The 15,780-nt window shown below is 45.7% G+C and overlaps 1 protein-coding gene across 1 annotated transcript in view; it reads right to left on the minus strand.

Moving 5' to 3' along the window:
• megf6 (multiple EGF like domains 6) overlaps nt 1–15,780 on the minus strand; it is a 611,064-nt gene that overhangs the window by 125,853 nt on the left and 469,431 nt on the right. The window contains 3 exon segments of the mRNA XM_033047803.1: nt 5,170–5,292; nt 7,491–7,628; nt 15,636–15,758. Coding sequence (XP_032903694.1) covers nt 5,170–5,292; nt 7,491–7,628; nt 15,636–15,758 — 384 coding nt within the window.

Here is a 15,780-nt window from a genome sequence, read left to right on the forward strand (position 1 = left end):
CGGTCCACCGGTTTTATAACAAACCCATAACCGGACCGGGGGTGTTTGCACGTACCATTTTAAGTTCTGTTCCTTAGTTTTCCCCTAAGGTTGGGAGGGATAACTAGTTTTTTTTAACTTTTCTTCCATTTAAAGCATAAGTGTCTTTACTTAACTACGTAATGTCTGAATGCTTTAATGATTACACTCATCCATGGTCAATCCATTCAGTGTGTGACGCCTGGATTCGTAACCGGCGTAAAATCACAGAGCTTTGAAATCTTCACGTAATCACTCACGTGACTCCGAAGTAAAATAGTAAGATTAAACGATAACTTACCAGTTTGAAGTTTGATCTTGATTTTATGAGTAGTTACAATGAGCGACTACGTGCCCACCGCTCCCACCCTCATACTATCAAGGTCATCTGGAAGTTCTAGTTTCTTCACAATCTTACTATTCTCAGGTCTTCTTTTTATCTGTGATTTAACACCGCTGCTTTGAAGATTGACGCGCACGCAGACGGACGGCCCTTCTTCACGTAATCGCTCATCGTAACTACTCATAAAATCAAGATCAAACTTCAAACTGTAAGTTCTCGTTTAATCTTACTATTTTCAATCGTTGTTCCTGGGCATGTCTGAATATTACAGAGGGGTGCTGGAAACCAGTTAATATAGAGTCATAGAGTCACACAGCATGGAAACAGGTGCTTTGGCCCAACTTGCCCACACCGACCAACTTGTCCTATCTACATTAGTCCCACCTACCTGCGTTTGACCCATATCCCTCCAAACCTATCCAATCCATGTGCCTGTCGAACTGTTTCTTAAACGTTGGGATAGACCCACCTCAACTACCTCCTCTGGCAGCACGTTCCATACACCCACCACCCTTTGCGTGAAAAAGTTACACCTCAGATTCTTATTAAAACTTTCCCCTCGCACCTTAAACCCTCGTTCTCTGGTTCTCGATTCGCTTACTGTGGGCAAGAGACTCTGTGAATCCCAGCATACTCAAACTCTCCCTGTAGCTCAGACCCTCGAGTCCTGGCAACATCCTCGTAAATCATCTCTGCACCCTTTCCAGCTTGACACTTTCCTATAACATGGTGCCCAAAACTGAACACAATAGTCTGAAGAAGGGTTTTGGCCCGAAACGTTGCCTATTTCCTTCGCTCCATAGATGCTGCCTCACCCAGTCAGTTTATCCAGCATTTTATTTTACCTACAATAGCCTAAATGTGGCCTCACCAACGTCTTATACAACGGCATCTTGATCTCTCAACTATACACAATGCTCTGACAGATGAAGCCAAATGCCTTTTTGACCACCATGTCAACCTGTGATGCCACTTTCAACAAACTATATACTCCTCGATCACCTCTGCTCTACAACACTCTCAGGAGCCCTTCTGTAGGATTTGCCCATGTTAGTGCTCCCAAAATGCACCACCTCACATTTCTCTGCATTAAATTCCATCAACCATTCCTCAGTCCACCTGGCCAATTGATCAAGACCTGCTATCTGAGGAAATATATGTCTGAGGCAAAAAAGCACAAAGTGCTGGAGTAACTCAGTGGTGAACAGCATCTCTGGAGAACAGGGATAGGTGATGTTTTGGGTTGCGACTCTTCTTCAGACTGATTGTAGTAGGGGGGAGAAAACTGGAAGAGAGGTAGGGGGACAAAGATGGCCAAGTGATAGGTGGATGCAGGCGAGGGGGGGGGGTGACTTCCAGATAGGTGACAAAGACCAGAGGTGAAAAAAAGACAAAAGGCTGTGACATAAGGAGAGAAGAGGTGTGAAATATGAAGTTAGAGGAGGGGAGCGAAAGGGGCTTTGGAATAAATGGACTAATGGTAGCACATTCAGGTGTGGCACAGGGAAGAGGAGGGGGGAAATGGGTGGGCTGTTACATAAATCTGGAGAATTCAAATGGTTCATACCATTAGGTTTTAAGCAACTCAAGCAGAATATTAGATGCAGTCTCTCCAGTTTATGTATCAGAAATGTCACCTACCCGTGTCCTCCAGAGATGCTGCCTGACTCACTGAGTTACTTCAGCATTTTGTGGGGTTTTGGTAAACAAGCATCTGCAGATTATTGTGTTGAGTTTAGCTTAGTTTAAAAATACAGTATGGGCACAGGCCCTTCGGCCCACTGAGTCCACACAGACCGTCAAACACCCACACACACTAGTTCCACGTTATTCCATTTTTTCATCCACTCCCTTCACATTAGTGGTGAACTAATTGACAAACCCGCACGTCTTTGGGATGTGGGAGGAAACCGGAGCACCTGGAGGAAACCCATGCAGTCACAGGGAGAACGTGCAAACTCCACACAGACAAGACCCGAGGTTAGGATCAAATCCGGATCTCTGGGGCTGTGAGGTAGTGATTCGACCCGCTACGCCATCGTGCCATCCCAAGTCTAGAAGATATCGGGGGAGTTGGTGCTACATGTAGAATAATTGATGCACTCCGAGTACACAGCAATATTTTCAGAGTGTGTGGGGGCTGTGGAATTTTGGGAATGTGTCAATATTTGCAGGGAATCTTGAGGAACATCCCAGTAGTTGCCGGGAGGGATGAATGTTTGACAGACAGGGTTTTTATGAAGCACTGCCAACCAGATCAACAGCATCCAGAAATTCTGGCTTCACATTCTCTCCCGTAGTCTGTCTTCCCACTTGACCCACACAGAGCCTCACCGCATCATCCCAATCCCAGGCCCATGACCAAACACAAACACAAATGTCACGGGCACCGCCCACAAGACAAGCAAGTAGTTCCAACAATCTAATTACTTTGACAGGATAGAAGCAAGATACATTTGTAAGAAATAAATCAGAACTTGATATAAAACTAAATTCAAAGCCTTTCAAGCTTTACATATTATCCCGGGATTTAGCGTGTGGAATTTCCAGTTACTGCTTCCAGGAACAAGGAAAGTCCCTTACCTCCCACAGTATGTTCATGTGTTTGGAACAGTCTTGATGCAAGGGCAAGATGTGAAAGTTACTGTGTCGTTAACATCTCCATAAACCTCTCTCGCACACTCCCACTGACAAGCTTTTAAATATAAATGTCATGTTTTGTGGCTTTACAATCCTTGAACCCTGCCCAACATTAACAGTCTGATACAGTAGAGATTTTAGCAAAGAGCACTAGACATAGGCTGACAAGGTTTTGGTTCAAATAGTGATTGCGTCTCAATTGTTTCTGCCCTTCACGAAACATCATCCAAAATGTTTGAAAAATGTATTTCAAGGAATTATTCTTGGTGGTCATTTTAATGACTAACAAGCAAGAGGCAAATATAACACGTAGGAAGAAGTTGGTTTACACTGAAGATAGAGACAAAGTGCTGGAGTAACTCAGCAGGTCAGGCAGCATCTCTGGAGAACATGGATAGGTGACCTATTGGGTCAGTCTGGAGGTGGGTAACGACCCAAAACATCACCTATTCCTTCTCTCCAGAGATGCTGCCTGACCCACTGAGTTGCTCCAGCATTTTGTGTCTATCTTTAGTGTAAACTGGAGAAAAGGAATAGGTGACATTTTGTGTCAAGACCCTTCCTCAGACTCGCACAGACAAGCTGATTAATTAAGTATATTCAAAGCAGGTTGAGCTTAATGTTGGAGTGCAGGACATAGTGTTCCAGGGAATGGGGGGAAAGAGAGAAGTGATTGACCAGAGAGGGTGGGGAGGAGCTGATCATGGACTTTAGGAGGGCACATCATCCGAGGACGTACACTCCATTGAGGATAAATGGGGATCCTGTGGATAGGGTGAACTGTTTTAAATATCTGGGAGTCCACATCTCCAAGGTTATGACATGGGCATCACACGCCTCAGCACTCGTGAGTAAGGCAAGGCAGTGCCTTTACCACCTCAGGCAATTGAGGAAATTCAGAGTGTCTCTGAGGATCCTCCAGTGCTTCTACGCAGCGGCGGTGGAAAGCATCTTGTCCGGAAACATTACCATCTGGTTTGGGAATTGCTCTGCCAAGGACAAGAAGGCTCTGCAGAGAGTAGTGCGTTCGGCTGAACGCACTATGGGAACTTCACTTGCCCCTCTGCAGGAACTATACATCAGGAGGTGCAACTCCAGAGCCAACAATATCATGAGAGACCCCTTCCACCCCTGCAACGGGCTGTTCCAGCTGCTACGGTCAGGCAAACGCCTCGGTTGCCATGCGGTGAGAACAGAGAGGTTGAGAAGGAGTTTCTTCCCAGAGGCCATTCGGACTGTAAACGCCTATCTCACCAGGGACTAACTCTTCTGAACGTTTTTCCTTCCATTATTTATTATGTAAAGGTATATGTGTGTTATGATTCTGTTTATAGTTTGTTTGGTTGTTTGTCTTTTTGCACAAAAGTCCGCGAGCATTGCCACTTTCATTTCACTGCACATCTCGTATGTGTATGTGACAAATAAACTTGACTTGACTTGAGGCAATTTGCCTGGTTTGGAGGACTTAGTTATTGGGAGAGATTGGAGAGGCTGGGCTTGTTTTCCGTGGAGGGAAGGAGACTGAGTGATGAGCTGATAGAGGAATATAACATTGTAAGAGAAAGATAGTCAGAATCTTTAATCCATGGTAGGGGATATAGATGACAAGAGGACCCAGGTTTAAGCTGAGATGAAGGAGAATTGTGATCTAATTGAAATCTAGTGGACAATGAAAGGCCTGGTTGGAGAGGACATGAAAAGGATGTTTCCAGTAGTGGGAGAGTCTAGAACTGGAGGGCACAGCCTCAGAATAAAAGGACGTATCTTAAGAATGGAGATGAGAAGTAATTTATTTAACCAGAGGGTGATGAATCTGTGGCATTCATTGCCACAGATGGCTGTGGAGACCATTGGGTATTTTTAAAGCAGAGATCGATAGGTTCTTGATTAGTACGGGTGTCAAGGGGTATGGGGAGAAAGCAGGTGAATAAGGTTGAGAGGGAAAGATAGATCAGCCATGATTGAATGGCAGAGTTTACTCGATAGGCTGAATGGCTTATTTCTATTCCCATGCCTTATGGACATGAAACATTAACATTTATTTCCCTCTCCACAGATGCTGCCTGACATGGTGAGTGTTTCCTGCATCTTCTGGTTTTATTTCAGGCTTCCAGCACTGGGCCAGTTTATCGTGTCACGATGCATTGTTCACGACCTGTCCATCTCACCGTCACACGTGCAGCCGTCCAGGCTGAGGATGTAGCCAGCCTGGCAGCCACACTCGTATCCTCCAGGGGTGTTGAAACAGTCCTGTTCACAGCAGCCATCTCCAGCAGCACACTCATCCACATCTGTGTGAGGACAGGACAAGTTCTCATCAACTCCCTCTGAACTGAATCATCCACAACATCGCCAAGAAGGTGGCACGGAGGCACAGCGGTAGTGTTGCTGCCTCACAGCGCCAGAGACCCGGGTTCAATCCTGACTACGGGTGCTGTCTGCATAGAGTTTGTACGTTCTCCCCGTGACCTGTGTGGGTTTTCTCCGGGTGCTCCGGTTTCCTCCCACACTCCAAAGATGTACAGGTTTGGCTTCAGTAAAATTGTAAATTGGCCCTATTTGTGTGTAGGATTGTGTTAGTGAGCAGGGATCACTGGCCGGTGCTGACTCTATGGGCCAAAGGGCCTATTTCAGTACTGTATCTCTAAACTCAACTAAAACTAATTGTTTGGACAATTAGAACCTTTATCTTATTTAACATATAATGGATCTGTCCAGAATATTTTTTGTACTGAACAGTCCACAAAGGTCAGTGTGGGCATGGGAAGGGGAGTTAAAATGTGTAGGCCTTGGTGGAGCAAGTACAAATGTTGAGCAAAATGTTCATTGAATCTACACTTGGTCTCGCCAATGTACAAGAGGCCACATCAGGAACAGTGGATGCCGGAGATGAGGTGAGAGGAGGTGCACGTGAACCTGAGTCTCACCTGGAAGGACTGTCGGGGTACCTGGATGGAGGCGAGGCCCAAGATATAGGGACAGATGTAACATCTCCTGCATTTGTAGGGGAATGTACCTGGGGAGGGGATGGTTTGGGTGGGAAGGGATGAGTGAACAAAGGAGTTGCGGAGGGAGGGTCTCTGCTGGAGTTGGAAAGGGGTGGAGATGGGAAGATGTGACTGGTGGTGGGATCACGTTGGGAGGTAACGGACATGTCGGAGGATGATGTGTTGGATGCGGAGGCTGGTGGGGGGAAGGTGAGGACCAGGGGACCTCTATTGTCTATCCTTGTTCCATCTGGGGACACACAGAGGAAACACAGGTGAAGGATCCATGACAGCATGGGAAAACCACATTTACTGAAGAAAGAGGACATTTCAGATGTCTTGGAATGGAAAGCCTCATTTTAGGATCAAATGGGGTGGGGATGGAGGAATTGAGAATAGGGGATAGAGGCAGTGTAAACGGCAGCATAGGAGGAAGTGTCGTCCAGATAACTGTGGGAGTCAGTGGGTTTGCAGTAAATGTCAACAGTAGACAAAATTTAGAAATGTCGATTAAACCAATTTCGGGAAGCTGGTTTTATTTTACTCTTACCGATGTTACTTTGTATTCCAAATATATATAACAGATATCTATCTATCTATATATGTGTGTATGTATATATATAACAAACAAGATGAGAGTTTTAATAATATATATATATATATTATTAAAACTCTCATCTTGTTTGTTTGGATGCCTGTGTGTGAGTGAGTGGGTGAGTGAGTGAGTGAGTGAGTGAGTGAGTGAGTTTAAAAACAGGGAGGCTAAAGAGGAGGGGGAGGGATTGCTGGGGCATAAGGGGAAATGTGCCGCCCCTACACACTTGGGGGCTATGGGTGAATGGTGGAATATTGCATTGGGGGAACGGGTTGCGTTGGGGGACCAGGCCTCCCATGTGACAGGGACCGAATGGGTCCCACTTGGTCTAGTATATTACTAAACGTCTCATCTTGTTTGTGATTCTGTGTGTGTGTGTGTGTGCATGTCTGTGTGCATGCCCCAGTGCTCCCAGAACTATGCCAACACAGTAAACGATAGCAGTACAATTTTTGGACCACCTTACTCACAATTGTCTTGTGGTTTGTTTTCAACAAGTTTCGTTCAGATTGGGAGTGGAGAAGTCAAGACAGCTATTGTTTCTGGCCCAGGTATTATCTTTGGACAGATAAATAGTTAATGTGGAACAAAGAACAAAAGGATGGAGTGGATGCGAGAGAGAGGCAGGAGGTGTGGACGGAAACTGCCAGGTCACTATCTGAAACTGTTGGTATGATTGTCCACCTGTAAAGTGCCGGCCAGAATGCTGCTGGCTTGGCCACAGTTGGGACATCCTTGCAATAATATAAACACTCAAGCATTTATTAGGTTACTTCAAGTCCGCAGAAATCAATGACACTGTAAGATGTGTACTGTTTTTACATTCAGTTGACCTTAAATCACCAACTACTGATGTACTGTGCTGGACCTGAAGCATCTCAGTGGTCACCCCTTCACTCAGCCTTACCTGCACACGTCTTCTGATCAGCATCCAGCTGGAAGCCTTGATCACAGCTGCACTGGGGGCCAAAGGCAGAGTGTCGGCAGTGGTGGGAACATCCTCCATTGTTTGATTCACAGCCATCGACGATCTCCATCTCAATCCCTGCGGAAGTGAGCAGATATTGCCATCAGTGCTGCAGTACATTGTCCCTGCTGGCTTCCACACAAACACTGAGGGGAGTGCCGTCAATGCAGTCGTCATCCACAGTGCTGAATGTGGCTTTCAATGCCACTTCACCCGCTGGGAATTGCAACTCAAGTCATTAAGTAAATCTGAAATATGGAAAAAATACTGGGACTAGCTCAGGTAGCCTGAATAAATGCTCTGTACACACAGAGATGGCTGCAGTAATAAGAAATCAAAATATGGTTGGGTACAGGTCTTTAGGTCTTATAAATAAAACTGACATTTGATTCCACTCTGGGAGTTTGTGTCCAGCCAGGGAGATAAGAGCAAGGAAATGGATGTGGCGCTTCTGGAATTTCTTGAAGTATTTGATGTACCTCATAAAGGGTTATTAAATATCTTGGTCTCATAGGTTGGGGAGGCCCTATAGCAGAAGCATCCACATCGCGGGGCTGGAAACTGGAGGTATCCTGAGCTAATTCTGCTACCATCATCATCTATTACAACCAGTGATAGTTCCGCTGATTGTCGGCGGAAGCTTGCGTCCTATTCAAGACGGACGATGACAGCGATGTCAACATTTGTAACAAGATGGACTCAAAAGAAGAAGAAGATAAGTTGGGGAGGGGAGGAAAATCATCTTAAAAGGAAAAGAGAATTATTGAAAAGACTGAGACAAGGTAGTAATAAATGTATGGTTTTCAGGTTGGAACCTGTGTGTCACGGGGCTAATTATGATTTTACTTCGGAGTCACGTGAGTGATTCCGTGAAGAACCCGCTCAGCACGCATGTGCGGCATTAAATGCCAGCAGTGCAACAGCGGCAGGCGGGATTCAGGCGTTCCCGCTACGAGCCTGAAGGAAAGGAACGTTAGGTAAGTACTTACCTTCAGAGTAAAGTCGGTCTTTGCGTTTGTTTTTGCTCCAGGGGGAGCAAAGCAGCAGAGGGAAGCGGCCCCCGTTCGACTCCAGGGAGGAGCCGACAGTGGAGGGGGGAGAGGCGGCAACGGGACCGCACACGCTGCGGTCCACAGACACGGGGGCTGCGCTGATGCCCAGTCCGCTAAACAGCTGTCTGACCAACAGCAGCGGACTGGAGGGAAATTTTAAAACCGGCCGGCACCCCTGCAGACTCCCGACAAGGAGACTCGCCGCCCGAGAACCACTGAAATGCCGCCCGAAAACGGCAGACAGCCTCTAACAGCAAGGTCAGGACCAACCTCACGCTGGAGACAGACACGGAAGATGGGATCAGCACTTCAAACAAGAAACAAGAGTGTCTGTTTCTCCAAGCCAGAGGAAGGTCATGGAACTAAAAACTCCAGCGAGACTTGCCTCAGGAGCAGGGGCAAATCCGCCAAGGGAGCTAACACTCCCACTCCAGTGCCTAACAGCACAGGCCATCTCCCTTGTCGAGGGATTGATGGGGACCAGAGCTGGGCTGGTCAAGAAGAGGGGTCACTGGCTGAACAACATCGGGAGTATGCTTGAGGTACAGGATCAGGAAGAGCTGCTGGGTGTGGCCGCTATGTGGCTCCACCACTAGCGAGATGGCTTTTCAGTCTCAACTGACGGCCAGCTTACTACCTGTTCTTTTCAAAAAACCTCTCCAAGACAGGTAGTCATGAGGTGTTGGATTTCATCACGCCTCCCCTAGATTGCATTTACTCAAAGTGCCCACCGTTATTTGGGGGTACATTGAGCATCGCTTTTAAAAACCCAAATATCTTAAAATGAATTTGATATCCCTGGCGTCGGCTATCATTTTCGCATGCTCTTTCCAGAGGGTCAGGGTAGTATGGCAAAACACCTGACCCTACTGCTCGCAATGCTCCGCAACTTCTCAGGAAGTTATAAAACCTGCCCTCAACTCAAAAAATTTACAGGACTGTGAGAACGCCGACCTCACAACCACAGATCCTGCTGTCTGGCTAAGTTACCAAACCAAGCCTAAAAAACTGGACGAAGTGTCCAAAATATCGGCGCAAGAGGACAGGGTCTGGAATGAGCACCACACGTAAACCAGTCAGCAGTACCTCTAACGCGTCCACCAGGAGGGTCTACTTCATGGTACTGGTGAAAGCTCGGGGCCTGCATGCCAATCCCGTAAGCCTTTCAGGCCAGGGCCCCATGGAAAATGCGCCACCCCCCAACATCACCGCCACGTCAGACAACGTGCAAGACTCGTTGGACCGGCAGGAAACAGAAGAATACCCATAACCATGGAGGTAGGTGGGTCTGGTTCCTACCAACGTATAGAAAATAGGGGCTTAATACTAACAGGGGGGAGATGACACCTGTTTTAAGAAGCACGGGAGTCTATCACGAGTGATCAGTATATACTCAATGGCTCTAGTGGATACAAAATACAATTCATACTAGAAAAATTGCCACCAGTTCAACATTTACCCCAGAGGGTATTTTCCCTCTCCGTTAAAGAAACGAGAGGGACAAGCTGAACTGGTGAGACTAATTACAAAGGGTATCATGGGAAACATGAACCCTTGGAATTCGTATCAAATATTCGTCACTAAACCCAAAAAGATGGTGGATGTCGCATCATCATTGACTTAACTTCACTAAATATGTTTGTTAAGTATATACATTTCAAAATGGAAACAGTTGTTACTGCCAAACAACTAATTTCCAAAGGATACTTCATGGCAAGCATTGATCTTAAAGATGTTTACTATTTAGTACCATTCACAAGGATCATCGCAGATACCTGAAATTTACCTGGATGGGGCAGCTATGGCAATTTAAAGCGTTACCCAATGGGTTCACATCAGCCCAAGATTATTCACCAAGATACTAAAACCAGCTCTGGCAATATTCACAAGACAAAAACATATTGTCATGGCATATCTTGATGATATCTTAAAAAAAAAAATAGGCAAGACCATGGAATTGACTATGTCAGCTGTATCAGCTACCAAACAGTTATTCGAAACCCTGGGATTGTCTTACATCCAGATAAATCTAAGTTGAAGCCATCCACAATCATGGACTACTTGGGCTTCACAATTAATTCAGTCTACGTGACTGTAACATTGCCAAGAGACAAAACAGTTGAATTGGCACATTCATGCAACAATTTAATGGTCCACGTACTCCCAACTATTCGACAAGTAACAGAGTAATTGGGAAAATGGTAGCAGCATTTCCGGCTACACAATTCGGACCTTTGCACTGTCAAAACTTACAAAGAGCAAAGGTACAGGCACCAAAACGACATACAGGTCATTATGATCGTGTCATGAAGTTACCCACTGAAGCAATATCATAACTACAGTGGTGGGCAAAAAACGTTTGGCATAATTTCAACCCTATTATCATCACTAACAAGTAGTAGATGGACTAACCCAGAGTCATCGTTACCACTTACACTGGGCATTAATTATCTACAGATGTTGGGTGACTTTTATGGTTTAAAAGCATATGCACAAATATGCATCACTTGCATGTACGGTTACAAATAGATAATACTACGGTGGTGGCCTACATTAACCATATGAGCGACATAAAATCGGTATCATGCGACAAGTTGGTCAACACAATTTGGTAATGGTGTGTCGAAAGACATATTTGGCTATCAGCAACTTACCTGCTAGGTAAGCTAAATACAGTGGCAGACACCAGGTCACGTAAATTTAATGACAACATCGAATGGATGTTAAACCCCAAAAAATTTGCAAAAGTTATCAAGCAATATGGCACGCCAGATATCGATTTATTTGCATCAAGGCTAAATCACCAGGTACCTATGTATGTCGCTTGGGAACCAGACCCTGAGGCAGCAGCGGTAGATGCGTTCGCGCTGGATTGGGGAAATTCTTCTTCTATGCATTTCCTCCCTTCTGCCTCATCAGTTGGGGACTACGCACAATACAAATGGACTCTGCTTCAGGTATTTTGATAGTACCCGACTGGCCTACGCAGCCATGGTTCCCAATACTCCATGACATTGTTGTTGAAACTCCGATGGTATTCCCCAGTGTCCCAGAGTTATTAACACCCAGTGTCGGGCACAAGCCACCCGTGCCATGAAAAAATCAAACTCCTGGGTTGCAGATTCTGCACAAACCACTTCTGGGACTGGGATTATCAGAACAAACCGTCGACACCATGTCAGCATCCCTCCGAACATCCACTAAAAAACAGCACTTGTCCAGCATCAAGAAATGGGAGAAGTACTGCTTGGATACAGGGACCACCTACTCAACCGCTACAGTTACCAACGTACTGGAATTCCTGGCGAACCTTCACCACGATGAAGGACTCAGCTACAGAGCCATCAACACAGCTAGAAGTGCCCTGCCTGTCTATTTAAAACCAGCTCCAGGACAACAGGCCATGGGGTCCCACCCGCTGGTGGTCAAACTAATGAAGGGTATTTACAACTCTAACCCCCTAGACCAAGGTACACCCATATATGGGATGTCAGTGTGGTCCTGACGTACCTCAGGGGATGGCCACCAGCCAGATCCCTCAACCTGGAAAAATCTATGCTCAAAACACTCATGTTGATGGCACTTGTATCTGCACAGAGGGTCCAGTCACTACACCTATTGCGACTGGACAGCATGCTCACAGCTCCAGACCAGATCTCTGTCATTATCCAGGGACTGATCAAACAGAGCAGACCAGGAACACCTAATCCAGTCATGGAATTCCGGGCTTACCCGCCAGAACCACGGTTATGTGCCATGACCCACCTACTATCCTACATAGACACAACCAAAATATTCGAGGGAGATGAAAAGCCTTGTGGGTCAGTCATAAAAAACCTTATGGTCGGGTGACGAGCCAAACCATTGCGAGATGGCTCAAGCAGGTGCTAAAAACTGCTGGGATAAACACTAACATGTACAAATTTTATTCCACCATGGCAGCATCCACATCGACGGCTAAAAGAATGGACGTGCCTATAGACCACATCCTGGCTACAGCAGGATGGTCGGGGGAAAGACTGTTCAGAAATTTTATAATAAGCCGTTGGCAAAACCTGTTTTATTTGCAGGAAAGATTTTACGGACTGCAAATATTAAATTTAAGCCCAGGGGAGCAATTTAATTTCTTTGTTGTTATTGTTAAAAAATACCATTGTGTTTTTCTACAAACAGATTCATTGGTTGATTACGATAACACACTTCCTCCCTCAAAGACTTCGGCAGTGAGTGAAGTAATAACTGTTACACGGGTCGAAATCACAGAGCTTTGAAGTCTTCACGTAGTCACTCACGTGACTCCGAAGTAAAATAGTAAGATTAAACGAGAGTTTACCAGTTTGAAGTTTGATCTGTATTTTATGAGGAGTTACGATGAGGGATTACGTGCCCTCCGCTCCCACCCTCAATAATATGGGTCAAACTGATAAACTGATGTCTCCTTGTCTTTACTATGTTTACTTCAATAACTGTGTCTATCTGTGATTCCACACCGCTGCTTTGAAGTATGCCGCGCATGCGTGCTGAGCGGGTTCTTCACGTAATCCCTCATCGTAACGCATCATAAAATACAGATCAAACTTCAAACTGGTAAATTCTCGTTTAATCTCACTATTTACATTATCTACATGGATGAAACTGTGGATTGAGTTGAGGAATTGTAAAGGCAAGAAGACACTAATTGGTGTTATCTACAGACCCCCAAATAGTAGCCCGGATGTAGGGTGTAAGTTGCAGCAGGAGTTAAAACTGGCATGTAACAAAGGTAATGCCACTGTGGTGATGGGGGATTTCAATATGCAGGTAGACTGGGAAAATCAGGTTGGTTCAGGACCCCAAGAAAGAGAGTTTGTAGAATGCCTCCGAGATGGATTCTTAGAGCAGCTTGTAATGGAGCCGACCAGAGAAAAGACAATTCTGTATTTAGTGTTGTCCAATGAACCAGATTTGAGAAAGAGAACTTGAGGTAAAGGAGGTAATGATCATAATATGATTAGTTTTAATCAGCAATTTGAGAAGGAGAAGGTTAAATCGGAAGTGTCAGTGATGCAGTTGAACAAAGAGGACGATGAAGGCATGAGAGAGAAGCTGGCCAAGGTAAACTGGAAAGGGATCCTAGCAGGAATGACGGTGGAACAGCAATGGTAGGAATATCTGGGCATAATCCGGAACACGCAGGATCATTTCATTCCAAAAAGGAAGAAAGATTCTAAGGGGAGTAGGAGGCAACTGTGGCTGACAAGAGAAGTTAGGGATAGAATAAAAAGAAAAGAAAAGATGTATAACACAGCAAAGAGTAGCCGGAAGCCAGAGGATTGGGAAACTTTCATAGAAGAACAGAAGGAAACAAAACGGGCTGAAAAGATGAAGTACGAGGGGAAGCTGGCCAGGAATGTAAAGAAGGACAGTAAAAGCTTCTTTAGATATGTTAAGGGAAAAAGGGTAGCAAAGTCAAATGTGGGTCCCTTGAAGGCAGACACGGGTGAAATTATTATGGCAACAAGGAAATGGCAGAAGAGTTGAACAGGTACTTTGAATCTGTCTTCACTAAGGAAGACACAAACAATCTCCCAGAAGTACTGGAGGACAGAGGATCTAAGGGGGTAGAGGAACTGAAAGAAACCTGGACAGGTTGAGTGAGTGGGCAGATGTGTGGCAGGTGCAGTTTAATATAGATAAATGTGAGGTTATCCACTTTGGTGGCAAAAACAAGGGGGCAGATTATTATGGGGTTAGGTTAGGTAAGGGGGAGGTGCAGAGAGATCTGGGTGTCCTTGTACACCAGTCATTGAAAGTTGGCGTGCAGGTACAGCAGGCAGTGAAGAAAGCTAATGGAATGTTGGCCTTCATAACAAGAGTATTTCAGTATAGGAGTAAAGAGGTTCTTCTGCAGTTGTATAGGGCTCTGGTGAGACCACTTCTAGAGTATTGTGTTCAGTTTTGGTCTCCTAATTTGAGGAATGACATACTTGTGATTGAGGCCATGAAAAGACTAGGCTTGTATTCACTGGAGTTTAGAAGAATGAGGGGGGATCTTATAGAAACATATAAAATTATAAAAGGACTGGGCAACCTCGATGCAGAAATAATGTTCCCAATGTTGGGCGAGTCCAGAACCAGGGGCCACAGTCTTAGAATCAAGGGGAGGCCATTTAAGACTGAGGTGAGAAAAAACTTTTTCACCCAGAGAGTTGTGAATTTGTGGAATTCCCTGCCACAGAGGGCAGTGGAGGCCAAATCACTGGATGGATTTAAGAGAGAGTTAGATAGAGCTCTAGGGGCTTGTGGATTCAAGGGATATGGGGAGAAGGCAGGCACGGGTTATTGATTGGGGATGATCAGCCATGATCACAATGAATGGCGGTGCTGGCTCGAAGGGCCGAATGGCCTCCTCCTGCACCTATTTTCTATGTTTCTATGAGTCAGGCAGAAGATGGTGGGATTGTGAATGTAGAGGAGGGGCAACCAGTGTGAACAGGTGAGGCAGGTGTTCAGTGGAACTAGGGGAGGAGGGAGTTGAGGGCAGATTGAGCCAGGTGAGGGAGGTGTAGACAGAGGCTGGAAGGTGATGAATGGAGCTCACTAGCGATTTCGAGAGCCTGCTACAAGCTTGCTATAATGAGCCCAGATTCCTAGATTGGAGGGGCAGCACTGGTATTTCACTCGGCAGCTTACAACCCAGTGGTATAAATATTGATTTCTCTAACTTCAAGTAACCTCTGTATTCCTCTTTCTCCATCCCTCCCCCACCCAAGTTGCACCAGGTTCCCGTTCTCACCCAGCTAACAGCTAACAATGGCCTGTTTCCTTTATCATTCATTTGTTTGTTCTATATCTCTCTACTTCCATCTATATCCCTCGTTTCCCTTTCCTCTGGCTCTCAGACTGAGAAGGGTCTCGACCCGAAACGTCACCCATTCCTTCTCTCCACAGTTGCTGTCTGCCCCACTGAGTTACTCCAGCATTTCATGTCTATCTAGATTCTAATACTTCCTTGGAGCTGCTCCGGTGAGAAGATATGAAGGGGTTAACTTACGGTAACACCGCTTGCCATCAGCACCCAGCTCATAGCCTGCATTGCAAACGCAGGAGAAAGACCCACGTGTGTTGATGCATCCGTGTGAACAATCAGCGATCCCAAACACGCACTCATCCATATCTGTGAAACGCAGAGACAAAGA

Source organism: Amblyraja radiata, chromosome 31 (assembly GCF_010909765.2).
Source record: "Amblyraja radiata isolate CabotCenter1 chromosome 31, sAmbRad1.1.pri, whole genome shotgun sequence".
In the NCBI taxonomy this organism is placed as follows: Eukaryota; Metazoa; Chordata; class Chondrichthyes; order Rajiformes; family Rajidae; genus Amblyraja; species Amblyraja radiata.